The sequence below is a fragment of the Ailuropoda melanoleuca genome, chromosome 2 (genome assembly GCF_002007445.2).
Source record: "Ailuropoda melanoleuca isolate Jingjing chromosome 2, ASM200744v2, whole genome shotgun sequence".
Taxonomy (NCBI): Eukaryota; Metazoa; Chordata; class Mammalia; order Carnivora; family Ursidae; genus Ailuropoda; species Ailuropoda melanoleuca.
The window spans coordinates 78,240,124-78,255,159 of NC_048219.1; the positions used below are offsets into that span (position 1 = coordinate 78,240,124).

Here is a 15,036-nt window from a genome sequence, read left to right on the forward strand (position 1 = left end):
AGTGCCTCTTATCGCGAGAAAAAGAACTAGAGGCAAAGTTAGTGGACAGAGGGCACGATGTTCTCTTCTCGCGAGACTTGTGAGCGACCATCTTGCTCCCGCCCCTGACAGAGAGTCTTGTCCGGGTCAACGGGACGCAGAGCCTACTGCGGGGACCCTGTTTGACCATGCTGTCCCGGGTGGTTTGTTCTGCGGCCGCCGCAGCGGGTGAGACGTCTAGACCCTGGTCCGGGCTATCAGAGTGATTGCAAAGGAGTGCGTCTAGGGTTACTGGGGGGGAGGAAAGGGGGTGTAGAAAGGCGCAGCAAGGCTTGGGCCTGAGTGGGGAATGAATTGCGCCGCTCGCAAGGGGCGCGCGTGGGGGTCTCGGGGGACTGGAAAGAGGGGTGCATGGCCTTAGGGGACGGGCCCCGCAGGGACCGAGGAACGGACAGACCAGATTTCACCTTGACCTTGCTGACCTGAGCCTTGTTCATGTGCAGCCCCCCGTCTGAAGAACGCAGCCCTCCTCGGTCCGGGGTAAGTAAGAGGGGTGTAATAGTTCCTTTCGTCCTTGTTTTATCACCTCATTTCACTTCTCTGTAATCCCCTCTTAGTTTTAGGCCCGAAATTACCCTTCTTTAGGTAATTTTGAAAGGCTTAAAGCTTCATTCAAACCCTGGTGCACCTATAACTTCCGGGTATATTTATCTTACCGTCTTATGGCAAAGACTAAGAGGGTAAGTGATGTGTTCTAACTAAACTAGAAGCTGGTTTTGGTGTCTTCTAAGCCCCGCCCCTTTCTCTTGTGACCTTCATCTGGATTTAGCTGCCACGGCCGGAATGGGAGTTTCTAGATTGCATACCTAAAAGCAAGTTTTATTAAATAAAATAATGAAGCATGTTATTTTAGTCTCTCTCCCAGATTTCGACTTTTACTGTCAGATCATAAGAGTCAGAGAAATCATTCATTGTTTCAGTAAATATTTATCTTGCCACTTCCATAACAAAAGATAGAAAAATGAGTAAATCTAACCTGCTTTCGTCTCCGAGGGGAGGCAGCTATAGAATAGTGGTTTAGAGCAAAGACTCTCAAGCTAGAGTTACACCTGGTTCCTCCACTTACAAGCTGTGTGACCTGTTTCCTCCTCTGCAAAATGGAGATAATAATATATTATGGTTAGGAGAACTAAGAGACTTAATTCCTGTAAAACTCTAAAAACAGCACTCGATATATAGCATGTGCTAAGTGTTGACATCTGTTTTTAATGTTTCGTAAATCATGTTAGTTTTCTTCGGAATTTCTCTTTTTGCTTCCAGACTTAGCCCTAAATCTTGCCAAAATTTGACAGCTATTTTTGCTTTGAAAAAAATGGCTTTTAATCCATCCATAATTAATTTTTGTGTGTGCAGTAAAGTGAGGCTACTTGCTTCCAACTTAACAGAGAAAAGAGATTCCATACAGACAGAACAATTTTAACAGAAGTCATAAGTAAAATAATTACATATGTAAGATGTAAAGAAATACTTGATTTCTCTTTGTTTCACATTCCATATCTAATACATCAGCAGGGCTCTTCCTCCAAATTATATCTGGACTTAAAACCACTCTTCCACTACCACTGTTACTGAAGTATGAACCACCGTCAACTTTCACCTGGTCTATTTCAGTAGTCTCTTAACTAGTCTGCTTGTATCTCTCAATTCTTGTCCCATTATAGCCCATTCTCCTAGTAGACTTAGGGATTACATAAGTCCCCCACACTCCCCACCCCAACAAAACCCTCCAGAGCTCCTCATCCCAATGAAGTAAAATCCAAAGTTACCATAACCTAGAAGGCCCAACATGAATTGATCTCCTCCTACCTCTTAATTTATCTGCTTATATTCTCTTTTTAGCTCACTCTGTAGCCATGCTGGCTTCTTTGCTGTTGCTGTGAAAAGCCGACTCTTGATCTCAGCTCAGGTCTTGACTCAGGGTCTTGAGTTCAAACCCCATGTGGGGCTCCACATTGGGCATGGCACCTACTTAAAATATAAAAACAAAGGGGCGCCTGGGTGTCTCATTTGGTTAAGCGTCTGCCTTCGGCTTGGGTCATGATCCCGGGGTCCCCTCCTCAGCGGGGAGCCTGCTGCTCCCTCTCCCTCTGTCTGCCACTCCCCCTGCTTGTGTTCTCTGTCAAATAAATAAATAAAAATCTTTATAAAAATAAAAAGAATAAATCAGTGGTTCTCATCCTGGAACAGTGTTGCCCTCCAGGGGACATTTGGCAATGTCTGAAGACATTTTTGGTTGTCACCACTGGGTGGGAGGAAGGATGCTGAGTGGTAGTTAGTGGCATAAAGGCCGTGGGGATGCTGCTAGTCACTCTGAAGTGCACAGAACAGCCTTCCACAGCAATAAAAAATATCTATAGTGATGAGGTTGAGAAACCCTGATTTAAATGAAAGAATCGTGAGTATGATTCTCAAATAACAAAAGTTGGTGGGCTAGTTAGTATATTGGGAGGCAGAAATAACCTTCAAAAGATAAAAGCGTCAAATCAAAATCAATGAAATAATAGAAACTCCTACATTGTAAAGGGATAGAGGTAGAATGGGGGTGTGTGGGGCAAAAACGTACTGAGAATTTGAAGGAGACTGAGCTTGACAGCATATATAAAGAAGACTAGAGGATTTTATTTCATCAGAATTTTAATGAGATATCACTACGCTGTAACTGCTAAAAATGCAGTCTTGGGCTGTTGGAATAGGAGAATAGTTTACCACGTACAATAATTCAAGCTCAGTAATGGCATTAGCAAGTTCTCAGTACATATTTGTAGAATGAATGAATTGGTGAAGCTGTGTTTAGAGTATTATGTTTGGTCCTGTATATCTCACTGTAGTAAACAGAACCAGACAGCAACTTGTGGATCGTCAGGATTGTGAGAGAACTGAGATGTTCAACCCAAATACACGGGCATTGTGTATGTTACATAGAAAAGTAAAATTAGAGCTAATGGATAGACGTTTCAAGTATGTACACAGCAGTTCATTTTAAAGATGAACATAATTAGAGCTACCCAACACTAAAAAGGCCTGTTTCACACAGTGGTTAGTAGCACTCCATCACAGAGAATACTCAGAAAGGTCAAAGTTCTGGCCATCAAGGTGCTCGCAACACAGTGGATATATAACAGCTAATTGCTTACATAGAACTTTACTGTATGCTTAGCACCATTTGAAGCACTTTACCTAAAATCCTCACAGCAACCCTATAAAATCATATTCTTTATTCGCATTTTACCTAGAGAAATCTGTGATTACAAAAGCTTAATCTACGTGCCCAAAGTCAAGTGGCTGGTCTAGGATTTACACCCCGATAATCTGGCTGCAAAGTCTACGTTCTTATATATTGTAATTCTAATAATAAACATACAAAGTGCTAGACAGATGACCTTTAAGACCTGTGGAATAGCCTTTAATTTTGTGTAATTGCTACCCATAGGGTATTGCAGGCAACAAGGATCTTCCATACGGGGCAGCCAAGTCTTGCCCCTCTACCACCTCTTCCTGAACATGGAGGAAAAGTTCGTTTGGGGCTGATCCCCGAAGAATTCTTCCAGTTCCTTTATCCTAAAACTGGCGTAACAGGTAAACATTTGTCCACTATTTGATAGGATGTTTAGATGGTGTAGTTTATGTTTAGCTAGGATTTTAGTAGGTCTCTTATCTCTTCCACATATACACAAAAATGAAGTCAGAAGTAAATTTTGGAAGTAATTCAGTGGAACAGTTGTGATTTGGTTGCCCTAACTTGTCTTTGAAGTAAATGTGGTTGGGATATTAACTTGATTTTATAGCATTGTCTGCATTTGTTGATACACCACATCCACTGAATGCCTGCTCTTGCCAGGTACTCTCCTAAGCATACAGTAGCGAGCCGAGGTGGCAGCCATCACGGAACACACGTTCTGTCATAGGACAGATAGTAAAGAAATGAGCTGTATGATATATTGTCAGGTAATGGAAAGAGCAATGGATTAAAATAAAGCTAGGTAAGACAGTAGAGGTTATTAAACTGTATATGTAAGTAAAAACAGAAATTGGGCCGTATTTATCAGTTTTTCCCTTTTAAGAAGGCGTATGCTCTTCTGAAACCTTAATTTTTATAATGTGGTCTGCTTTCACTTACATTATTTAATCCCCATAGCAGTCCTGTAAGAGCTTTTTATTACCGAGAATAACTAGAAAATAAAGAATTTGCTGAGATTTATTCTCTCTTTGGTGACTGGGTTGGACTTAAACCCAGGTTCTCCAATTCAGTATTCTTTTACGGCATCTGCTGCCTTTCTTCTTCCAACTACTGCTGTGACTAGGGAACTCTGGAAACCAAGGTTGTTTTTTTTTTAACCCTCCAGGGAGTGGCCGAAAATAGCATTTCTATAACTGAAGTTGCAAGAAACATTAGGGGCCTCACCTCCCCATAGGAGATAAAAATGTTACCTACGATAGGCTTTTTTGCAAGTTCACAAGTAAAATTTTTAATTTCTGTTAAAATTTAAAGTTTATATGTTGGAAGCAAGTTTTAAAAAGAGCTGTTGAAACTTTTTATGGGAAGCGGGGTAAAATACATTTGAGACTGTTACCCTTTTTATCCTTGTAATACATTGTAACATCCTTTGGTAGTTGTGTTGCTCAGAAACACTGTAAAATACTGCCCTTTGTGGGGCAGCTTTGTCCTTGCCAGTATCTTCTGAGGCACAACAGAAAATCCTAAAGAAATGTACATCAGGGTTTTGTGTCCTTTCAGAACTCATAGCCTGGTTAAAGAAAAAGATACCTATGTTTGAAACATTATAACTAGGTGCTATAGGAATTGAGAATCCTGATAGCGAATTCATCCATTTACATACATACTACTTTCTATTAGGATTTTTTGTTTGCTTGCTTGCTTGCTTATTTCCAGTGTCAGGTTCCTATTCAGTAAAACTAGGCAGGAGTGGATAAATTTTATCCTGACCAGTGTTCCCATTCAATAAATAGTATATTTTGCTGCAGAAATTGCTTACACAGTTGTGCTAGCCACTCTACACATCATTTGTCCTTTTCATCCGCCCTGTGAAGAAAGTACTGTTCCTATTTTACAGATGAGGAAACTAAACTCAGAGATTATTTATAGTGCTCAGTTTCTTCTGTGTTGCAGGGTCAGATTTCCTGGAGTCCAGATCCTTGTTTTTTTTTTTTTTTCTTCAGTGCTACCATACTGCTCCTGAGTGCAGGGTTATTTATAAATCCAGTTACTTTAAATCATATAACATCTTCAACTAATCATATGTAGAACTTTCTGTCTTTACTTTCGGGTATAGTATATCTATCCATCATAAAATAACTTTTCCTTCTTTTAGGACCCTATGTGCTTGGAACTGGACTTATCCTATATTTTCTGTCCAAAGAAATATATGTGATTACTGCAGAGACCTTCTCTGCCATATCAGTAATAGGGTTGCTGGTCTATGTAGTTAAAAAATATGGTGCCTCTATTGGAGAATTTGCTGATAAACTCAATGAGGTAAGAACTGTAAGCCTGATTTCTCGTTTTAGACTGTATTAAAAGCATCAGTACCATCAAGTGATGTTTCTGACGTTAATGTTAAGCGACAAGCACATAGAAATGAATCTAATTACAATGATTAAAATTATAAGTGTTAATGTTGGTTACTAATTTGAGATAAACTTTTTTAAATCTACAAAACTTTGTCCAGTTTTTCCATACTTGTGTTCATTCAACAAGATATTGAGTACCAATTAAGAGCAGTTATTTTTAAGGATTTGTGCATTTCTCCCTGTACGTGCATATGTTTCTTCATGGGTGTTTCTACAAATGAGGAATATAACTTTGAGGAAGCATAGAATGAAGCTGTTTTGTTACCTTTCATGCTTTTGCTGATCTTTGTTGTAAAATCATAATTGCAGCAAAAAATTGCCCAACTAGAAGAGGTGAAACAGGCTTCCATCAAACAGATCCAGGATGCGATTGATACGGAGAAGTCACAGCAGGCACTGGTTCAGAAACGCCATTACCTTTTTGATGTCCAGAGGGTAGGTTTCAGAATGTCCTGAGGAAAGTAAAGTTGTTCATTTGTGTGCATTTAAAACAAAAATTAGAATTTTATGAGGAATGGTTGAATATGTTGAGCATATTTTATTTAGAAAAGAGATTCGGGTGGGGCTTGGCAATTACAGCTATTTAGATACTTAATATCTATCAAGTGGATAAATAGTTCCTCTAAAATTAGAGTAAAAGTTACAAAAGAACATATTTTGGATCCACAGAGAAGGAAAGTAGTCATTAAATTGTAACTGACTAAACAATGGTATTCACTGTCTAAGGCCATAGGTGAAATACGTGCTGCGCGGTTCATATATGCCTGCTGTGAGGAGCTCTTACTTGACATACTGGTTACGAGGAAGTCTGAGACCTTATGTTTCAATTCACAAAGCACATTTAAATAGCTGTAAAGCTTTCTACCATGGTCAAGGCATCATTAGATTCTAAAATACTTCGTTTCTGAAACATTTGTAGGAATATGCTCAAGTATTTTTGTTTTAACAGTCACATTGTTATTTACTTTGAGCCCCTGCTTTCTGCCTGATATTCACAGTGAGATGCCCTTATATTGAAATTTTATGTCACAGAAGCACGTATGAAATGAAAAATGAGATGCCAAGGTAAAGTATCTGAAATAGTAAAGATCTAGGCCAGTATTTCTTAGTGTGGTCTTAGTACCATATGTATCACTCCTCTTTGGTGCAGGTTTATGGACCCAGTCCAAGACTTGTGCAGTCAGAACCTCTGTTAGGGGCTATCTAAGAATCTATATTTTTAAAAACTGATCCCTAAAGATTCTTAAGCACATAAATGTTTAAAAACCTCAGGAAACTTTAAAACCTCTTTATATACATATTTAGGTTTCCAACCAGAGAGTGCTTCCTCATACATGATATATACACACAAAATCTGACTTTCGAAGATGTAGCTCTTTAATAAGAATTAGATGGCAGTCTTTACGTTTTTACTTATTTATGAAAAATTTAATGACTACTGATTGAGCTCTTCCTGAATGGAAACTCTGGTCAAGGCAGGCATTTGGGAATAAAAGAAAGTCTGCCTTCATGGAGTCTGCCTTCTAGCCTGGGGTTGAGAGAAGGACAGAAGAAAATAATTGAGCAGGTAGGAATGTCAGTGGTAATAAATGCTGTGTAGAACAACAAACTAGCAAAGGAAAAGAGATTTTAAAAGAAGGGAGTTACTTTTATTGGGCAGTCTAGAAAGGCCTCTAAATGTCTTACTTGAACAGACACCTGAAGAAATGTTGGTGCAGGCTACATGGACTTGTGGGGAAATAGTATTGTAGCAGAGGGAAGAAAAATCGCAAGGGCCCTAAACCTGGAAGCTTATTTGGTGTAGTCAAGGACTAGTAAGGAGACCAGTGTAGTTGAAGCAGAATGGGTAAGAAAAGAAATCAAAGTAGAGAGTGGTTAGGGGCTAGACTGGGTCAAGTCTTATAGGTGTCTCTGTGGACTCTGATCTGTCCTCTGAATAAGAAAGTCATTGAGGCTTTAAGCAGAGAAGTAATACGATCTCACTTGACTTTTGAAGGGTTACTGTGATTGCCTTGTTGCAAATAGCCTTTGGTCTTGTAGCATTGGTTTGAAATGCCTACAGGTTAGCCAAGTAGAATTGTTAGGTAAAGACCATTGGATATATGAGTCTGGAATTTACGGGGAGAATTCCAGAATTCCAGGCTGGAGATTCGGGAGTCATAAGCTGACAGGTGGTACTTAAAATTCTAAGACTAGAACATGGTGGGGAAAAACCGGTGAAAACAAGGACAGTTCCAATGTGTAGTCATCCTAGTTATGGTCAAGAAGTAAAGGGCCTAAGAATTTTCCATGGATTTAGCAATATGGAAGTTCTTGGTAACCTTGGTAAGGGCTATTTTGGGGAAGTAATGGGAGTGAAAGTAGTCAAGGAGATGCTAGAGATTTAGGGGGAAGAAGACCAGGAGGGTGAATGGACTAAAGAAACGTACTTAGAGGTATTAAGGGCCACTTGAGATTAATATCTCTTTAACAGGCAAACCTGTAGGGATTCTCATTACAGACTAGCAGATAACAACATCCCTGTCACTTATTAATTCGATATTATTCTGGAGATAGTAGCTGGATTCGAGAAGAGAAAGGAATAAGAAAAAGCAGTTACCATAATTTGAAGGTTACCTGATTATATAACTAGAAAACCTAAGAGTCAACATAGTTATTAAAATAATAACCAAGTTCAGTCGGGTGTCTGGGTATACCATTATTATCTAATAACCAAAATCAGTACCCTTCCATATACAAATAGCAGTCAGTTAGAAAATACACTGGAAGAGGGTAAACTGTCTAGGAAAAGATGCCTTGAGTAAACTTCACTAGAAATGTGCAAAGTTTTTACTTCAGAAAACATGCAATGCTTGTGAGGTGTAAGGGTCTAAGAACCTTGTTCTTAGATTGGAAGACTCAGTGTTATAAAGACATCAGTTCTCCCTACTTTAATGTCTACATTTAACACATTCCTAGAAGGAAAATACTTAATAGCCTGGAGGGAGGGGATATTGGAACTTGGACAAATTGATTTTTAGTTTAAAAAAAAAAAGAACATCCAGGAATATTTTGGGAAAAAGTAATGAGGAACAGTCCTGCCAAATACGAAAACCCGTTAAAAGATTATAAGGAGTTGTAAATAGGATAGTGCAGCGCATGAGTAGAAAGTCAGGGTGGCACAGCGGTGAAGATCTAGAGATCGAGCTAAACGCTAAGGCAGTGTAGACATGGCAATTCCGTTGTAGAGGGGAGAGAAGTGGGCATCTACGTAGACAGAGGGTTGGTGTCCTACCTTTCACTTTCTACTAAAATAAATTTCAAACTAATTAAAGATCTTCATAAAAATGAAGCCATAAAGTGGAAAAAGAGAACACAAAAAAATACCTTTGGAGTTGACAGTCCTTTCTAATAAAGATAACAAAATCTAGAAAGAAACTTATGTATGGTGACAGATATTAACTAGACTTAATGTGGTGGTCGTTTCAGAATGTATATGAAATATCAAATCTGTGTTAAACACCTGAAAGTATATCTCAGTTTATAAAAATTTTAAGTTACACCTCAACTTTTAAAAATTTCGTGGCTCAAGAAGAGGTGGAATGTATACACACGCTCGCACGCACGATAAAGTGTTGCTGGTCCAGCAGAAAAATGAAACCTTGCCATTTGCAGCAACATGGATGGAGCTAGAGAGTATTATGCTAAATGAAATAAGTCAGAGAAAGACAAATACCGTATGGTTTCACTCATGGAATTTAAAAAACAAAACAAATGAACATGGGGGAAAAAAGAGAGGCAAACCGAGAAACAGACTCTTAACTATAGAGAACAGACTGATGGTTACCAGAGGGGAGGTGGGGGGGAGGATGGGTGAATAAGTGACGGGAATTAAAGGGTGCACTTGGCTGTGATGAGCACTGGGCATTGTATGGAAGAGTTGAATCACTATATTCTACACCTGAAACTAATACTACACTGTCTGTTAACTGGAATTTAAATAAAAACTTGGAAGAGGAAGAAAAATTTTTTTTTAAATCGAGAAGCTGTAAGTGGAAAAGTTGTTAAATTGATCTCATGAAAGTTTTACTTGTAAAAATGAGCGTAAACAAAGCGACAGACTGGGAAGAAATGTGTGTTCCATGTGACACAAAAGGGTAGTTAGTTACCTAAGGAGAGACCAACATCCCAGTAGAAAACTAGGCTTAGGACACAGACCATTCATAAATAAATTAAATTGTTTCTGAATATGTAAATATTCTTAGATAATGTCATTAAAATTACTATTTTTCTGCTTATGAGAACAGAGAGTAAAAGGTTTTATAAGGACCATTGGTCAGGGTTTGGAGTGATAGGCATTCGTGTTGCTGGTAGAGAATGAAGTATGCACCTTCATTTGGACCGTGACAGTAGTAATCACGGTTCAAGAGCGTGGGCTTCACAGCCTGGCTCCTTGTATTTGGATCTTGGCTTCACAGTTTATTAGCTCTGTAACGTTGGACAAATTCCTTAGCTTCTGCTTCCGTTTCTTTGCTATAAAATGGATATAAAATAGCAACTGTCCCTTGGTATGATGATAAGACTTAATTGAATTGACACACAGTTTTTAGAATATAGTAGGTACTCAACATGTTATTATTACAGCAAGTTTTTTTAACTTACTTATTTTAAAGATTTTATTTCAGAGAGCGAGTGAGCATGGGGCGGGGGGGAACAGAGGGAGAAGCAGACTCCCCGCTGAGCAGGGAGCCAGATGTGGGGCATCCATCCGGGGATCATGACCTGAGCCAAAGGCCGATGCTTAACCAACTGAGCCACCCAGGCACCCCATTTACAACAAGTATTTACACATAAGGGCAAAGACATATACAACAGATGTACAAAGACATATACAACAGATGCAGCATTATTTCTGGTAGAAAAACTTGGAAGCAATCTAATGTATTAATAGAGCTTAGTTAAATAAACTCTGGATTATGGGACACCAGTATAGTAGAATTCAGTGTAACTTAAAATCATGGTGGGTCTAGATGTCATAATTAGTAAAAGTGATGTGTGCGTGTATTGTGTGCATGCCTGTCTATACCTGTATTTTGTTTATTGAATGTTTCTGGGAGGGAATACAAGAAATACAGGACGATGGTGGCCTGTGGGCAGACTGGAGGAAACTTACTGTATGTACTTTTAAGTATATTTTTACCATACTCTATTAGAACTTATTTACCACATTCGTCTCTTACCTATTCGTATTAAGTAAAATAATTTGCATAAAATACAAGAAAGTGGTGGAGTATTCTAACCGGCAGAATCTACAGAGTGGAAGTGGTCCTTCAGCTCTGCAGTTTTTCATCAATTCTTAATTTTGCTTCAGAATAACATTGCCATGGCACTGGAGCTTACTTACCGGGAACGGCTGCACAGAGTGCACAGGGAGGTGAAGAATCGCCTGGACTATCACATCTCTGTGCAGAACATGATGCGTCGGAAGGAACAAGACCACATGATAAACTGGGTGGAGAAGCACGTGGTGCAGAGCATCTCTGCACAGCAGGTGCGTGGTGTTCTGAAACTTCTGGAGTTGTATTGGTTTCTCTTATGGGCTTCAGCTGCTGCCCTGTTAGGATAGGAATCTTTAGCCTAGAGACGCTGGGGTCGCCCTGGTTCATTGTTTTGGGTAGTGGTAACCTGGAGGACGCTGCACAACGACCCTGGTGGCTTTCCTCTTCCTCAGAATTTGGTCACCAAAGGGTCTCTCGCTGTCAGAGACAGTGGCAGATAGTTGAGAACACCGATGGTGGCACACTTGTGTTCAAGCTCCAACACCCGGGAAATGCTAACCAACGTAGTTAATTTCTTTCTGCAACAGACTGGATGAAGCCATTTCTGAGTCCCTTCATTCCCTAATTCCGTTATCTCTACTTCATTTCCTCTTCCCAGCCGCTTACTTCATTGGTCGTGAACAGAAAAGAAATGTTTTTTATTATTTACCCAAATTTGTTTTCCTTTTTAAAGTTTATATTATTTTTTTTTATTATGACTTGATTTCTTCTTTCCCAATTATATACAGTATGTGGGCATTTCTGATCATTTTCTGTATAACCATCAAGGACTAGAAGAACAGGGTCTGCCAACATTTAATGAATTTTTTTTCAGTAGATTGTCTTTTACATAAAAACAACATAAATAAGAGGGAAAACACTAAAGAAAAGAGACAAAATTATTTTTATTCTTAACATTTCTGTGTTATTAATGTTTGTTAGGTTGCTATTTTTCAAGCAGCTGTTAGCTGTACAAGCTAACATTAGTGACATATGGTTACAGGAGTGCCTGGCTTCAAATTCTATGTAAATGTCGCTCATAAAAGCTATGAGCCTGGAGATTTTAACTAATGTCCTGGATTTGCTTAGAATAAATTGCATCCCCCTACGGTACATAAAAAATGCCTAGTAGTCTGTCATGTCATCTTGAGATTCTGTAGGAACCTCAAGATCTTGTAGGAGCTGTCCTTTAGAATTACAGTATTTATACCTATTTCTGTGATTTGAAGGGGTCTAACCAGATTTCTCTTTCCGTATCACAGGAAAAGGAGACAATTGCCAAGTGCATTGCAGATCTAAAGCTGCTTGCAAAGAAGGCTCAAGCACAGCCAGTTCTGTAAATGCGTCTATCCCGGTGGAGACAGCGAAAAGCAATTGACTAGAGAAACTAGTCCATGTGACAAAATCTTTCTGTATTGCTGTCTACTGAAATTACATGTAACCTTTCTTACAAATGAAAAGTTTGTTTCATATGGTCAGAGAATTAAAACAGTCTGTTGGCCAACAAGATGTTTTTCATCCTTCTTGCTCTAGTTTGAGTTCCATGATAACTTTCGAATGAGCAGTTTGCTTTTAGTAAACTTGGTTGGCTGACTAACGATTACCAAGTTACAGTTTAAATTTGTAAGTACTTCTGCCGTCGTCCTTCATAAGTGATAGTTGAAACTAGGTTTTTCAGGTTGCATAATATTCTGAAGTATTTTAATATTTATCATATAGGTAAAAATCAGATGTCATTGAACTGATAATCTAGTGATAAGCTGTTTCTGGCTAACTGACAAGTTATAGGAAATTTTAAAGCTTTTCATTATTTTTAAAATAACTAAAGGAAATATGTATCAAATCACATCATTGGCTTTATTATTTTAGTAGTATGTCTGTAGAAAATATTGCAGACCCAGGGTGTCATAAAATTACCCTAAAGAGTCCAGCAGATAAGTCAGAAAATTCTGCCCTTCCATAGGTTTGTCTCCATTTAATTCTCCCATACTTATAAGGATGTACTTGTACACAAAGGACAACATACATAATAGGAAATAATTTGAAAATATGTACCATTTGGATAACTGCTGTTTTCACTGACTTCCTAGGATTTTAATTTATGTAACAGCCGATATCAGGTCAGTATTTATTGATGGCTAATGTATCCATCTGCTATAGAAATCAGATTGACATCTTTATTCTTACTTAAAGAGATTTTGCTAGGGTCAGCAAAAGTGTTCCAAATTATTTGTTTAACAAAGGACTTACAAATACGTAGTCTGTGCTAAGCACCATCCTGCACTGGTCATACAGAGATTAAATTCCTGCTCAGAAAGTTAAAAATCTAGAAAGACAGAGTATGTGAACAGTAGATACTTTAGTATGGGTGCTTTAAGAGTATGACAGGTACCATTTCAGGTAGTCTCACTAGCCTTGTTTTTCTTATATAGAACTATCAGCATTCAGTCAGAGAAGCGAAACTACTAGGATAGAGGTTTCTACAGGATTTGACTTGACACTGTTCTGGGAGCTGGTTAAGCATGGCTCTCTGAGGCTGTTACCTTTGTTTCTGATGTAGGAGCTTGAAGTCCACAGAGAAGGCAGTAAAGAAGGGAAGATGTCTGTAAAGTGGGAGACACAGGAACAAGTAGAAATCGCAAGCACAGACTTGAAACCGTTGTCATTTTTATTACCTCGGACTTTGAGGGTATTGACTCCTAGAAAAGCCCGGGTCCTTTTCATATACACCCTGTCCAAAGGTTAGGAAAGCTGAAGGGTGATCCAGGGAAAGGTTGGGAAGTTAAGCAGGCCCAGCTACAACTGGAGAGCCACAGATCAACAACGAAATGTGTGAGCTACTAAACAGTTTTCTGCTTCACATCTGCCCTCTAAACTTGCTCAAGAATTGAATGCTCGCTCTAACCAAAACATTCAGGGAAGAGAATTCTATAAAGTAGCACGGTGTAACCCACTTGACACATTACGAACCACCACAAAGCTAGCCTATTAATAAATGTTAATCTGAATGAATGATACTTAAAGCAAAAACTCTAACCCCAGGAAGTCCATGAACATCCAGTAAAACGGAGAGAGCAGAAAGGTGACAGGTCAGAAAAGAAAGGCTGAGCTGGCATTTGAAAGAGGAAGTTAGCCAAAAGAGGGAGGGTTTGGGTCCAGGAAGAAGGAGCGGCATTCGTGATTGTAGAGAAGCTACACTGATGTAGGAGAGTAACATTTTTTTTTAAGATTTTATTTATTTATTTGACAGACATCCAGTGAGAGAGGGAACACAAGCAGGGGGAGTGGGAGAGGAAGAAGCAGGCTCATAGCAGAAGAGCCTGACGTGGGGCTCGATCCCAGAGCACCAGGATCACGCCCTGAGCCGAAGGCAGACGCTTAACCGCTGTGCCACCCAGGCGCCCCGAGAGTAACATTTTTGAAACTCAAGAAGTTACTCGAGTGAAATACAAATAGGAGTTATATTAGGGTTGCTTAAATGCTGTGCTTAGCAGTTGGATTTTGTTCTGAGGACAGGGGAGCCAGTGAAAGGTTTTAAGCAGAGGAATGACAAGTGGATCTTTGTTTCAGAAAAGGCACTATCAACAGTAGAAAACAGTTTGGAGAGAGGCAAAGCTAGCTTAGCTGCGGGATCATTCTAACCAAAAGACATTGAAGACCTTAACTAAAGGCCTTGTCAGTGTGGTTGGAAAGGAGGGAATTGAGAAACACTAAAGGCAATATGAGTGGGACTTGAGTGTGCAGAATACAGAAGAAGGGAACAATCGATGTGAGTCACAGCTTTCTTAGAAGGGAACGGGAGCTACTGTTATTCACTGTGATTCAGGAAAGAGAGTAAGTCTAAGTATAGAGCCATGAAAGAACATCAGTGTTTTAGAAATAGTAGAGGATTCCACAAAAGAAGAAATAGCCAGTTGTCTGAGGAAAACCAGGAGAGAGCAGTGTCAAAAAATCAAGACCACTTTTTCAGGGAGATTAAGAGGACTCAAAGTGCCCATTAGAGTTAATAGCTTGGAAGTCTCTGGTGGCCCTTCTTAGAGTAGTTTTGGCTGAATAGCAGGGACAAAAGATAGATTACAGTGGTGATAAAGGATTGAAAGGCAGTGAGGAA

The 15,036-nt window shown here is 39.2% G+C and overlaps 1 protein-coding gene across 1 annotated transcript; it reads left to right on the plus strand.

Moving 5' to 3' along the window:
- The first annotated feature begins 53 nt into the window (after positions 1–53).
- ATP5PB (ATP synthase peripheral stalk-membrane subunit b) lies at positions 54–12,432 on the plus strand. Its single transcript, XM_002927477.4, has 7 exons — positions 54–207; positions 483–519; positions 3,470–3,615; positions 5,370–5,533; positions 5,938–6,063; positions 10,979–11,158; positions 12,188–12,432. Exons 1-7 carry the CDS (start codon positions 168–170, stop codon positions 12,263–12,265), a joined length of 771 nt encoding a protein of 256 aa, XP_002927523.1. The 5' UTR covers positions 54–167; the 3' UTR covers positions 12,266–12,432.
- Positions 12,433–15,036: the final 2,604 nt, after the last annotated feature.